We start from the raw sequence: 14,771 nt of genomic DNA on the forward strand, positions 1-14,771 counted from the left end.
TCATCACATTGATCTGCTCTGTCTGACTGAAACCTGGCTGCAGCAGGATGAATATGTTAGTCTGAATGAATCAACACCCCCCACTCATGTTAACGTTCATATCCCTCGACGCACAGGCCGAGGAGGAGGGGTGGCAGCCATTTATCACTCCAATTTATTAATGAATCCTAAGCCTAAGGTTAATCATAATTCATTTGAAAGCCTTATTCTTAGTCTGTCTCACCCAAACTGGAAGACACAAAAACCAGTCCTACTAGTTACTGTATATCGTCCACCTGCCCCTTACTCTGAGTTCTTATCTGAGTTCTCAGAGTTTTTATCTGAGTTAGCTCTCAGCACAGATAAAGTTATCATGGTGGGTGATTTTAACATTCATGTAGATGTTGAAAGTGACAGCCTGAGTCATGCATTTAATTCATTATTAGACTCACTTGGCTTCTCTCAGCATGTTAATGAACCCACTCACTCTTTTAACCAGACCCTTGATCTGGTTCTGACTTATGGGATTGACATTGAATACCTAACAGTTTCTCCCAGAAACCCTCTTTTATCTGACCATTCTCTGTTATCATTTGAGTTTTCAGTCATGGACTACACAGCATCTGGGGAAAAAATCTATTACAGCAGGTGTCTGTCAGACAATACCGTTAGCAAATTTAAAGAAAGGATCCCATCAGTACTTAGCCCACTGCCATGTATCAATGCAGTAGGGAACAGCTCTCTTAACTTCACATCCACACAGGTTGATGATCTTGTTGACAGGACTGTAGCCTCACTGCGTGCAACTCTAGATACTGTGGCCCCTCTGAGGAAGAAGGTAGTGAGTCAGAGAAGGCTAGCTCCATGGTACAACTCAGAAACACGAGCTTTAAAGCTAAATTCAAGGAAGCTAGAAAGAAGGTGGCGTTCTACTAACCTGGAAGAATCTCTAAAGGCTTGGAAAGACAGCCTATTGGCGTATAAAAAAACTCTCCGTAAAGCCAGAACATCCTATTATTCATCATTAATAGAAGAAAACAAGAACAATCCCAGGTTTCTGTTCAGCACTGTAGCCAGGCTGACAGACAGCCACAGCTCTGTTGACCCATCTATACCTTTAGCCCTCAGCTGTAATGACTTTATGAGCTTCTTTACAAATAAAATTGTCTCTGTTAGAGAAAAAATTCACCATTTCCTCCCCACAGCTGGCTCAGATGTACTGTCCAGTTCAGCAGCCTGAACTGTAACTGGCTTATATTTTGACTGTTTCTCTCCTGTACATCTCCCTGAGCTCGCTTCAACAGTTTCTTTATCTAAACCATCGACTTGTCTTCTAGACCCCGTTCCAACAAGGTTGTTCAAAGAAGTTTTTCCTTTAATCGACAACTCTATATCAAGTCTGATTAACTTATCTTTATCAACTGGTTATGTACCGCAGGCTTTTAAAGTTGCAGTAATTAAACCTCTACTTAAAAAGCCTACTCTTGATCCTGATGTTTTCGCCAATTATAGACCTATATCCAACCTCCCCTTTATTTCCAAAATCCTTGAGAAGGTTGTTGCAAACCAGTTATGTGATTATTTGCACAGGAATGGTTTGTTTGAAGATTTTCAGTCAGGTTTTAGAGTCCATCATAGCACAGAAACTGCTCTGGTTAAGGTTACCAATGATCTCCTCATAGCTTCAGACAATGGACTTGTCTCTGTACTTGTCCTACTAGATCTTAGTGCTGCATTTGACACCATCGATCATAAGATTTTATTACAGAGACTAGAACATATGGTCGGCATCAAAGGAACCGCACTAAGCTGGTTCAAGTCATATCTGTCAGATAGACTCCAGTTTGTTCATGTTAATAATGACTCCTCTATCATCACAGAAGTCAGTCATGGAGTTCCACAAGGTTCTGTGCTAGGACCAATGCTCTTCAGTCTATATATGCTCCCTCTGGGAAACATAATTAGGAGGCACCAGATGAATTTCCATTGTTACGCAGATGATACCCAGCTGTACTTATCCATGAAGCCAGGTGAGACTAACCAGGTAGCCAAGCTTCAGGTGTGTCTTAAGGACATAAAAATCTGGATGACCAGTAATTTCTTACTCTTAAACTCAGACAAAACTGAAGTTATTGTAATTGGCCCAAAACACCTCAGAGATACACTATGTGATAATATACTGACTCTGGATGACATCACCTTGGCCTCCAGTGCTACAGTCAGAAACCTTGGTGTCATTGTTGAACAGGACTTGTCCTTTACTTCACATATAAAGCAAGTCTCTAGGACAGCCTTCTTCCACCTGCGCAATATTGCTAAAATCAGACCCATTCTGTGTCTAAAGGAAGCTGAAAAACTAGTTCATGCATTTGTTACCTCAAGACTAGACTACTGTAACTCTTTATTGTCAGGATGTCCCAAAAATTCAGTAAAAAGCCTCCAATTGATCCAGAATGCTGCAGCACGAGTACTGACAGGAACGAGGAAACGAGATCACATCTCTCCTGTGTTAGCCTCTCTGCATTGGCTCCCTGTAAAATCCAGGATAGAATTTAAAATCCTCCTCCTCACCTACAAAGCCATTAATGGTCAGGCACCATCGTACCTTGGAGAGCTTATACTTCCCTATTTTCCCAATAGGACACTTCGCTCTCTAAATGCAGGTCAACTTGTGGTTCCCAGAGTTTGTAAGAGCAGAATGGGGGGCAGAGCCTTCAGCTATCAGGCTCCTCTCCTGTGGAACCAGCTCCCAGTGTGGGTTCGGGAGGCAGACACCCTCTCTACCTTTAAGATCAGGCTTCAAACTGTCCTGTTTAGTAAAGCTTATAGTTAGGGCTGGCTCGGGTATGTCCTGACCCATCCCTTAGCTATGCTGCTATAGAACTAGACTGCTGGGGGATTCCCATGATGCACTGGGCGCTCTCTCTCTATTTCTGTCTCTCTCCCCCTCTCTCTCTCGATGACTTCATGCCATTAACTTTGTATTTTTTCTCTCCCGTAGTTTGTGCTTCTCCTCTCTCTCTCCCTCTCTCTGTCCTCATTCTGCAGGTCTCTCTGCCTCAGGAGCAGCAGGATCCAGATCCACCACTACTCATCTTTACTATTAACCACTGTTACCTGTCACTATTATTGATAACACCATTACCTACACAGCTGTTCCTGGTCTCTCTCTCTCTCTCCCCTCTCCTCCCCCTCCCCCTCTTTCTATCTCCTCCTAAACCCAACCGGTCGAGGCAGACCCCCCCGCCCTGAGCCCGGTTCTGTTGGAGGTTTCTTCCTGTTAAAGGGAGTTTTTCCTCCCCCCTGTCGCCAAGCGCTGCTCTTTGTGGGAACTGTTGGTTTTTCTCTGTAACAAAGTGAGGTCTTGACCTGACCCTGTAAAGAGGCTTGAGATAATGTATATTATGATTTGGCGCTATACAAATAAAATTGAATTGAATTGAATTGAATGTGTCAGGGATGTTTCATTCTCAGTATAAAGTGAAGACTTTCAGAGCTGAGGTTATCTTTAGTTTAAACACACAGTCTGTGACTTCTGCCTGTAATTGTCTCTTAAAAAAAACATCATCAAAAGATGGTGACATTGTGATATAGTGTGGGATTATGGGAGTTGTTGTCTTCTCCCGGTTTAGATTTCCTCAGTGGTCCACAGAGTTCTCCTCCCCTCTACAACAAACAGAGCAGCTGATTATAACCAGTAAAAACACTGAATCAAACAGTTTCACTTGAAAATGTACAGACACTCTTCAGTGACACAGGATGTCTCTGAGCAGCTGGAGCTGAGCTGTTCTTCTTTCTCAGCTTTTTCCTCTCTGATAACTTAGATCCTGCCCACTTCAAACCAGCGAGAGGAGCAAAAACACATTAACTGAAATTTGTCTTTAAAAATAACCAAAACTATGAGAACTTTAGCAGAAAGTAGTTCCTTCATGTAGAATCCCAACACTTACAGGAAGAAGCTGATTAAAAATAGGAAATACATTTCCAGGGCCTTTGAGATTAAAAGAGGAGTTTAGTCATATAATCTGTAGAAATTCAGCCAATAAACAAGAGAGAAATTGATGTACAACTCCAAATACAGAAAAACCAGAACAGCTGTCAAATATGCTAAAAACATATTTAAAAACAGATTAAAAATAGACGACAGTTACAGTGTTTTGTTTAATTTTCTGTTTTCTGTTGTTGGTTGAAACTGATCTGAAAGAAGTTAATATTACGCTGATGATTTGGCGTCTGGATAATGACCTCTCATCACAGGAACTTACATTTTCTCTGGTCTCCATTCTGTCCACATTGTGATCAGATCTCAATATTCAAATTAACTGGGAGAGGCTGGTTTGTTCTGTCTGTTGCTCTGGTCCAGGTCTGGAGATGGCCTGGGTGGTCCGGCCTCCTGAGACGGTGAAGAGCAGCGAGGTGTTCAGCGTCACGTACTCGGTAACGGCCCAGGATTTTTTCTACCAATGGGCTGTCGAGAACCACATTTTCACCCACAGGTTAATACACATTTATACTGGTCAACAATGGGTTATACTGGAATTAAACCAGCCTTACGTGTCACTTTATACTAGCTTTAGACGTTCTACTGGGCACAACTGGTTGTTATCCTGGTCTGAACTGGTCTGGCGTGTTTCTGTGTTCAGTTCCATAGTAAACGCTGAAGCAGCTCGAAGGTTCTGTGAACATCACGACTGTCCGTCCAACTGGAAAGATGCTGATGGAGAAAACTGCTGCATTCATCATGCTAACATCCACTCCTGTCCGCTGGGATACATGGTACACACTTTGATGAGACCAACTAAATCACAATTTTAACAATTTAAATTATTAGTTATCACTTTCCCTCAGGGAGCATTGAAATTTGAATAAAAACTATTATAAGTATTAATTAATACATGTGAAGATTTATGGAGCTGAATCCATTTTTTTCTGGAAAAGCCACAGGCCTCCTCCAAGCTACATCTGTCAAGTGTGAAAGACTGAGCCTTTTCAAAAACATTTAGCACCCAGTTGAGCTAAAGATAATGAGCAGGTATTATAAAATATTAGTGATACTACATCTTGAAACAAAATGTTAATCAGAAAATCCAAATAATATTGATTGAAGTCTCTCAAGGACCAGATCCTCTAGCCTGTACTGAAGAACACTAGTGGAGTAAATGCACTTTATTTTTTATCAGCAGGTATTTATTTCAAAGTGCCACAATTTAAGTAAACGTCATTTTAAAAAAGACATTAAACCAATTAACATTAAATAAACTAACTTTCAGACATCAGAGAGCATTTGTGGCCCCTGGATTCCTGACGATGGAAAAATCTTCACACACACCATCTCTACGTCCGGCAAGATGACCCAGACCAACTGGACTGCCAAGGTGAATTCATTTTATCTGTCTCTTTGTAAATAGTGGTGAAGAGGGAGCTGAGCTCAGCTGATCCTTGTTCCAACCCTCACCTATAGTCATGAGCTCTGGGCGGTGACTGAAAGATTAGGATGCCTCCTGGGCAGCTTCCTTTGGAGGTTCTCTGGGCATGTCCAACTGGGAGAATACCCCAGGGTAGACCTAGAACTTGCTGGACATATCCCATCTGGCCTGGGAACACTTCAGGTCCCCCAAGAGGAGCTGGAAAGAGGGACGTTGCCACCATGACCCAACCCTGGATAAGTGGAAGAAAATGGATGGACGGATGTATCTTTGTATGGATGACTTTCTCGCTCAATCTGACAGCTGGGATTGGTCATAGTGTATATGGAGAGTTGTGATACGACTGGGGTTTTTGCGCTGTAGTTATTTTTTACAAACTTTGCAAAGGCACTGCTACAAAATACTAATCTTTGATTTTCAAGGTAGAGAATAACGGACTAATCAATCATCAATCTTTATGCCAATTAATAAGACGGCCCTCATCAAACTGCTGACAGATTACCCAATTTAAGATTTTGTAGAGACACACTCCCAACTTCAACTCTAACCAGCTGGCTTTGGTTGATGTTAAATTCAGGACTTGGTAATTGAGTACCTGTTAAACCCATGTTTCTGTCCTACAGGTGGTTTTGGTCCATGCTGGTTTAACCTCGCTCATCGCTCACATACGAGTTGGACGCATGCAGGTTGCTCTGGAGGCCAAAAGTTTTTGTTTTCTTATTGACATTTGCAACTTGGATGTGGTTATTCCAAATGATTATATAATGCTGTTAGAAAACCTTTATTTTCATGGCAGCAGTAAAGTTACTCTCTTGTTATTTCTTTAATAATACATATATTAATAATATATTTTATTTATATATATATATATATATATATATATATATAATAATCTATAATGTAATATATCTTAACTTTATATCATTTACTTTCAGGTGATTAAACCTTGCTTTATATCATAATATATCATTATGTTATATCCTGTCTTACATAATGCACATTGTATCATACTGTATTATGGATGGGTACTGTATTAGACTGAATGGCACAATATAAAAGTATTACACACATTCTTTATGCTCCACTGTATCATATGAACTCATTGTAATAGTCAGGTCCAACTCTCTGTTTCAGATGGAGAAGTACAGTAAACATCTGGAGGTGTTGGTGGCTGAGCGGACTCAAGACCTGATGCATGAGAAACAGAAAACTGACAGGCTGCTGTACAGTACGACACACACACACACACACACACACACACACACACACCTGCTGAGCTGAACAGCCAGAAACACAGTGTTTACCTGTCTGTGTGTGTACCTGTGTCAGGGTGGAGGCTGCAGGTTCCTGCGCTACGACTGTAAGGTGGAGTCTCCCAGGAAGGGCTGGTCCTTCATGCACCCTGGCCGGCTGACCCACTACCATGAGGGTCTGCCCACCACCACAGGGACCAGATACATCATGGTGTCCTTCGTTGACCCCTGAACGCTGTGTGTGTGTGTGTGTGTGTGTGTGTGTGTGTGTGTGTGTGTGTGTGTGTGTGTGTGAGAACATCACTCCACCTCATCATCACAGATAAGACAGACCAGACGGAGGAATAGACATGATGTCCTTGAATGCATCGTCTCAGTTATAGTTTTTCCTTGTTTGGTTTCTGATTGGATGATCCACCTCCCCTGACGCACCTTTACCTGCCACTCATTATAACGAGCTGTGATCATGTACCAGGTGGAACAGGTGTGACTCTGATAGAGGATCCTGAACGCATCCTTGTTGACATTTCACAATAAGAGTCCCTTTATTCAGCCTTTATTTCCATTCATAACTCCAGAGAAGCAAACGAGCAAAGACGTAAAAACATGAGAGACTGGAGGCATCGTTAACACCTATTTCAAAATAAGAGTCTCTCGTAAGTGGTCACCGTGCTGCCTAACTTTATAACACTACCTGAATCTATGCAGAACACACTGCACGTGTGTGTGTTGTTGTGTTAGTCAGATCCTGCAGGGGGCCCTCTCTTCCTGGTCACCACTGTAACTGTAATCCTCAGCGCCCTCTACAGGATCAAGTCATCTGTAACTTCTTCTCCAAAGTTCCCGACCAGCTCGAGCTAAGTGATTCTGAGCTCCAGGTTCTCTTCAAGTGAAATCACCTGAGTGTAAACTGAGCACCTTAAAGTTTTTATGAGCAGCTGTGAAAGCGACTGATGGAGTTTGTCCTTTCAGCTGCAGGAAGACGTCAAACGTTGATTAAATATTAGAGAAACACTCAACCTGTTTGTCTCAGGTCTTTTCTTCAGCAGAGTCTCAGGTGAGTCAAACACACCTGATGCAGGAAGCAGCAACATGACGCTCAGCCTGATGAGGGAACATCGTGTTCGCTCTGAAAAGAGTTTTAAAAGTTAAAGTGACTGATGCTGATCTGAGTCGTGGTCATTCGTGCGCTGCAGCCGCCACAGAAACAGGAAGTCACCGTCTGTGTTTCAAAGTTAAACTGAAGGTTTGTCAGCTTGTCTGAAGTGTTTTCCTGGAGCAGACTGATGAGTTCAGCCTGGTTCTGGTCTCAGATCCAGGGAATCTGTCACAGAGCAGCTCTGCAGACAGATCTCTGATCATCACCTTCATCATCATCATCACTGAGCTCAATCAAAGTTTCGACTGTTGAGCTGAAATGACACGAACCTGTCAGGTTTCTGACAGCTCTGGTTTTGGCTGCACACAGTTAATGTGTTCTTGTTGTGTGGTGTTGATAAAGTGTGGCTGTCAGAAGGTGAACGACAGGTGGGTGCAGTCGATGGTCAGACAGGTGAACCTGAGGGAAACGTCTGTGAACAAGAACAAACTATTTTCCTGCATGAGGCAAAATCCAGACCATGTTTCACCAGGACTCAGTTTTATTTCTGAGTGAAGATTGTTTCATTCAAACTGAGGAACAACAGCTTTTTGATCTGAAGAAAGAAGCGTCCAGTTAAACCTGGTCACAGTCACGATGTCCGTCCTGTCTCACAGACTACCTGCGTTTTACCTGATGGTCCATGATGAAGTTTGACCTCCGGTCATTCAGCAGCGTGTTGGTGGAGGTGTTGTTGATGGACTCACTCTCTTTGTTCTCAGTGTGTCTCCATGTCGGCTGCCGGCTGTCTGCTGACTGAGGATCAGCTCCTGTGCTCCATCTGTCTGGAAGTCCTCACTCTTCCAGTCACGTCTCCGTGTGGACACAACTTCTGTAAAGGCTGCATCACACACCACTGGGACGTTAGCGTCTTGTGCCAGTGTCCCCTGTTTAAAGAGCGTTTTGACAGGAGACCAGATCTGCGGATCAATCCCTTCATCTCTGAGACGGTGGCTCGGTTCAGACACAGCAGGACGGAGAGCCAGCAGCAGCTCAGAGCAACCAGCTGCCAAACCAGGAGACGTTTCCTGTGATGAATGCAGTGGCACTAAACTGAAAGCTGTGAAGTCCTGCCTGGTCTCTCCTACTGTGAGACTCACCTGAAGCCTCACCTGACCACGTCAGGCCTGAGGAGGCATCAGCTGATCGACCCCGTGGAGAACCTGGAGCGCAGGATGTGTCCGAAGCACGACAAACCTCTGGAGCTGTTCTGCATCTGCATGCTCTGCTCTCTGTTAGACCACAGGGCTCATGTCTTTGTTCCCCTGAAAGAAGAGTGTGGAAGAAGCAAGGCCCTGCTGGGGAGGATGGAGGGTAAGATTTATCTGATGATCCAGGAGAGGCAACTGAGGATCCAGGAGATGACACTCTCAGCTAAACTCAACAGAGAAGCTGGAGACAGAGGGACGGCAGCAAGCCTTCAGGTCTTCACTGATCTGATGCAGTTTCTTGAAAGAGGTCAAGAGAAACAGGCTGGAGGCTTCATCACAGAGCTGGAGCAGGAGGTCTCTGAGCTGATGAGGAGAAGCACTGAGGTGGAGCAGCTCTGGCGCTCTGAAGACCACTTTAACGTCCTCCACAACTTCTGGTCCCTGAACGTTCCTTCATCCATGAAGGACTGGACCGGGGTGGGCGTCCGTCAGCCGGCGTATGAGGAGCTGGTGAGGAGAGCTGTGGTGGGAGCTGTGGAGGAGCTGCAGGAGACATTCAGGAAGGAGAAGAAGAAGCTTCTGGAGGCCGAGCTGAAGAGGGTCCAGCAGGACGAAGTGGACGTGACTGTGGACCCTCAAACAGCAGCAGGACCCTGGCTCATCCTGTCTGACGATGGCAAACGCCTCAGCGTGGCTGATGTGAAGAAGACGCTCCCAGACCAAGCAGAGAGGTTTATCCTGGCGGTGGAGTCTTCGGGAAGCAGGGTTCCTCCTCAGGGAGGTTTTAGGTGAGGGGGGCGATGAAGGGGGACGTGGGGGTGGTCAAAGAGTCCGTCAACAGGAAGGAGAAAGTCACCAAGAGCTGGGGCGCGGCCCCTGGATCCTGAGTCTGAGGAAGGGAAAGGAGTCCAGAGCTCGTGGAAGCCGTGATGTTCCTCTCAGTCTGACGTGGCCTCACAGAGTCGGGGTCTGTGGACGATGAGGAGGGTCTGGGCTCCTTTATGATGCGGATGCTGCAGATCTGCTCGTCTCCTTCAGCGACTGCCACTTCACTGAGAGGCTCTTTAACCCGGTCGAGCTGTTTGAACTCTGCCCCTCTGATCCTTTCTCCTGTCGATCACATTGATTAGATCCGATCGCCTGATCAGTTTCACAGTTTGTTCCTGTTCCTGAGCTGCACAGGTCCCACTCACACAGCGACAGACACATGATGCACACACGTCAGGACGTCGGACACAATCTGACGACACACACAGACCTCTGTTCATCAGGGTCTGAGTGGGAAGTGAAGCCCCGCCCACCAGCACGTTTCTGAACACAGGATTGGACGCTGCTGTCCAGATGATTGACAGGTTTTTAAAAGAGTGGACAAAAACCTACATCTGAACAACTGATATTTCCTGATGTGTGTGAACGCAGCATGAAGCAGGTCAGATGTTTGGAGGATGATCGTCAGTGTTTAACGTGTAATCTTCTGAAAAGTGATCCAGAGGGTTATTGATGAATGAATGATTGATGATGATGTGATCGGCTCCAGTTTTACAGCTCTGACCAAGAGTCACCACACTGAGGACAATCAGGAGTAAATACACACAAAGTGTGTGTTCTGTGAGAATGTTGTATCCCTGTGAGCATGAGAAGTGTTGGTCTGTAACACAACTCTAACTTCCTGTTGGTCTTTATTTCAAATGAGCGGCTGAAGTTTGAGGCTCGATCCAGAACTGATGGAATCCTGGTCTGAGCTCCACATCCAGAAATACACATTTCTTCTTTAATCTGTGCAGATTTATAGCAACAGTTTCATCACAACTAAACACTGTCTGCATGATGTCACTTCATAAATCCTCTCCTGTTGATTAAAGCACTGAAGATGAATTTTCTCCACTGAACCCGAGAATAAACAGGAAAAACCTCCACATCAGGAAACTGTAAATGTCTGAAGATCATTTATTCTGATCTCCTCATTGTTTCATCTGCTCATTATTCTAATGGATCAACCGACGTGTTGCTCGGTGTGTTCACAGACTTCCGGTTGAAATCGAAAGTAAACTGCAGCTGCTGCGTCGAAGGAGGTAAAGCTGTTCAGTCTGTTCAGGAAGAAGCGGATTTAACGAGACTGATGAAGATGATGATGAAGATGATGGTGACTGTGATCCTCCTGTACGGTAAGATACACACACACACACGGACATGGACACACGGAGACACACACGGACACACACACACACTCACACACACACACACACACACACACTCACACACACACACACGGAGACACACACACACACGGAGACACACACACACGGACACACACTCACACACACACACACGGACCTGCTCTCCTTCTCTGAACTCCTGGATTTGGTTTTTAAACAAAGTGAAGTTTCCTGAAGTTAGAAACAGAAGTTTTCAGAAACTTTCTGGGTCATTAGTTTGTGATTAGTTTATAATTAGTTTGTAATTAGTTTTAGTTTGTTCGTCGCCATCTTGGTTTTTGAACCAGAAGAATTTGGAGGAGAAGGTGGAGCTGAGGAGGAGTGAGGGGCGGAGCTGACCTGCTCCGTCCTCTGTCCTGATTGTCAGGTTCAGTCTGTCAATCACACGGTAGCCCCGCCCTCATGCGTCCCCTGCTTTATGGTCTATTTTCCTCTAAATGGATCATAATTTAAAATGAACCTCATGTTGTGTTGAAGACTTGAAACTAGAGACTGAGACAGAAACTCATCAGGAAACGTTTCCTGAGGGAATAAATCAGAGAGAAGTGGAGACATTTTCACAGAGACGTCAACACAATCAGACTCTGTTTCCAACCAGTGGCGTCGCCCCCTGATGGTCAGAGAGAGACGCAGCTTTAAGGCTCTTCAGGAGTCTACGTCCAGGTTCATCATCAGGCTGAGAGCTGCCATGATGCTCTTTAGAAAGTGAGTTATTCATCACAGGACATCAGTCAGAGTTTGACTTATCATGAGGTGTTTTACTTCTGCTTTACTTCTTCTGGTCATTTTTGATGAAGCAGTTTGGTCCCTCTGGGTTATAGTGCAGTGTTATCTACAGACCCCCCCTCCTGAACCCCCCCTGAACCTGCGCCTGTGGTCAGTAACAAACCTCCCTCTGAGAGTCAGTAGATGAGGAGGAGGAGGCTGAGAGCTGTGACCTGGGTCCTGAAGGTGTTTGTGCAGCAGCAGTGAGTCCAGTCACAAACCGGATCAGACCGGTCTCTGTCTCAGCTGAGGACGGAGGAGTGATGTTGTGTCTGTGTCCTCAGTTTCCCAGCATGCCTCAGCCGTGGAGCTGTATGAGGGGACAGACTTTGTCCTGCTGGCCTGTCAGTCTCCTGCCTTTAGCCTGTTGGAGCCCTCGGTGGTGTGGAGCCGCTCCGACCTCAGACCTTCAACCGTCCACCAGCGTCAGCTGGACGGGGACCAGCTCAAAGACCAGAACCAGCGCTACAGCGGCCGGACGTCGATGAGGACGGACGCTCTGGAGACCGGAGACCTCAGCCTCACTCTGAGAGAACCCACCACCAGGGACAGCAGCACCTACACCTGCAGCGTCAGAGAGGGGGGGCGAGAAGTGAGCCGAGGAGAAGTACCACTGCAGGTCAAAGGTCAGTAGATACAGGTCAGAGGTCAGAGGTCATGGCCTCTGCCTGTTGTGATTTCTTTCATTTTTATTGGATTTTATTAGTTTATTGTTGTATTTCATGTTGTTGTTTGTGTGGACTACAGAGCCTCCAGACTGGAGCTGGATTCTCGTAGCCGTCCTGGTTCTGCTGGTTCTGCTGGTTCTGCTGGCTGTTGTTGTTGTCGTCTGTGTCACACTGAGAAAAGAGAAGAAGAACATGGAAGGTATGGTGTGTGTGTGTGTGTGTGTGTGTGTGTGTGTGTGTGTGTGTGTGTGTGTGTGTGTGAGAACATCAACATGAACACTCCTCAGATCTGTGTCGGCTCTGGACTCTGGGTTTGTAGCAGCTGCTCAGAAACAGAAACAGGTCCCTGATCCTGACTTGGCCCTTTGCTGTGTGGCCCCTCAGCTGGAGGTCTGGGGACCTGAGTGTGTGTCCTCCTTTAACCCCTGTTGTGTTAGAACAGGGTTTACACCTGTGATGTTTGACTTCAGTAACCAGCTCTGAGAAACTCTGATCATCCTCCACACTGACCTCAGGTCAGCACAGGTTGGGCTTCCTGCAGAGGTCAGAGGTCAGAGGTCAGAGCAGAGGTGGACTCAGTTTGTTGTGAATTGATCATAAATGTGTTGTTTTAAAGTTTCACTTTGTTGTGTTTATTTTTGTTTATTTGTTGTCTTGTTGTTGTTTGTGTTGCCCACAGCCCCTCCCCCACTCTGGCCCTGGACTCTCACTGCCGTCCTGTTTCTCCTGACGTCTGTTACTGTCTGTGGAGTCAGTGTGTATCAAGGGATGAAGAACATAGAGGGTAAGTGTGTGTGTCAGTGTGTGTGTGTGTGTGTGTGTGTGTGTGTGTGTGAGTGTGTGTACTTGTACTTGCTACATAGTAAGGACCAAAAAAAGTATTTTACTAACAGAGTGAGGACATTTTGGGAAAGTGAGGACGTTTTGGCCGGTCCTCACTTTTTGAGACACCTTCAAATCACATGTTGAGGGTTAAGACTTGGTTTCAGAGTTAGAATGGTTAGAATTAGGTTTAGGTTAAGGTTAGGGTCACTGTTAGGGTTAGGGTTAGGGACTCAGTTGTGATGGTTAAGGTTAGGGTAAGGGGCTAGGGAATGCATTATGTCAGTGAGTGTCCTCACAAAGATGGAAGTACAAGTATACTTGTGTATGAGTGTGTGTGTGTGTGTGTGTGTGTGAGTGTGTGTGTGTGTGTGTGTGTGTGTGTGTGTGTGTGTGTGTGTGTCAGTGCAGCAGGAGATCAGATTTAAATCACTGTTCAGACAGGTTCAGCTTCATTCTCTCTCTCTGTCAGACAGACAGATAGACAGACAGGTCTCTCTCTCTCTCTCTCTCTCTTTCTCTCTCTCTCTCTTAGTCAGACAGACAGTCAGACAGACAGGTCTCTCTCTCTGTCTCTTTCTCTCTCTTAGTCAGACAGACAGACAGGTCTCTCTCTCTCTCTCTCTTAGTCAGACAGACAGGTCTCTCTCTCTCTCTCTCAGACAGACAGGTCTCTTTCTCTCTCTCTCTCTCTCTGTCAGTCAGACAGACAGTCAGGTCTCTCTCTCTCAGTCAGACAGACAGTCAGACAGACAGGTCTCTCTCTCTCTCTCTCTCTCTCAGTCAGACAGACAGTCAGGTCTCTCTCTCTCTCTCTTAGTCAGACAGACAGGTCTCTCTCTCTCTCTCTCTCTCAGACAGACAGGTCTCTTTCTCTCTCTCTCTCTCTCTCAGACAGACAGGTCTCTCTCTCTCTCTCTCTCCTCTCTGTCAGACAGACAGACAGACAGGTCTCTCTCTCTCTCTCTCTGTCAGACAGACAGGTCTCTCTCTCTCTCTCTCTCAGTCAGACAGACAGTCAGACAGACAGGTCTCTCCTGTGTGGAGGATCCATGATAATCAGACGTCTTCATCAGGAACAGTTGGAGAACGTGTCAGAGAACTGTTCCGTCACAGTGAGAAACAGGAAGTGTGTTTCCTTCATTTCTCTGGTGGAACCGATGACGTCAGAGCTGATCCATCTAAAAACGCTGGGCTTCAGGACCCGCCCCCTTCGATCAATAATCACATGATCAATTTGACTGACGGAATCTGTTTCCTCACACCTCTCAAGACTCAGGTCAGAGGTCAGAGGTCAGACTCTCCTCATCACTGGACTTTGTTTATTTGTTGTCTTGTTGTTGTTTGTGTTGC

General features: G+C 45.5%; 2 protein-coding genes across 2 annotated transcripts in view; both read left to right on the forward strand.

Annotated features, from left to right (window-relative positions):
- LOC139606589 (uncharacterized) overlaps positions 1–14,771 on the forward strand; it is a 99,100-nt gene that overhangs the window by 41,970 nt on the left and 42,359 nt on the right. The window lies entirely within an intron of this gene.
- On the forward strand, positions 4,286–6,890 carry LOC139606615 (uncharacterized). Its single transcript, XM_071458875.1, has 5 exons — positions 4,286–4,475; positions 4,623–4,755; positions 5,250–5,354; positions 6,029–6,148; positions 6,735–6,890. Exons 1-5 carry the CDS (start codon positions 4,351–4,353, stop codon positions 6,888–6,890), a joined length of 639 nt encoding a protein of 212 aa, XP_071314976.1. The 5' UTR covers positions 4,286–4,350.

The sequence above is a fragment of the Trachinotus anak genome, unplaced genomic scaffold, assembly GCF_046630095.1.
Source record: "Trachinotus anak isolate AG129_WGS33_773 ecotype Australia unplaced genomic scaffold, CSIRO_AGI_Tana_v1 ptg000023l, whole genome shotgun sequence".
Lineage (NCBI taxonomy): Eukaryota > Metazoa > Chordata > Actinopteri > Carangiformes > Carangidae > Trachinotus > Trachinotus anak.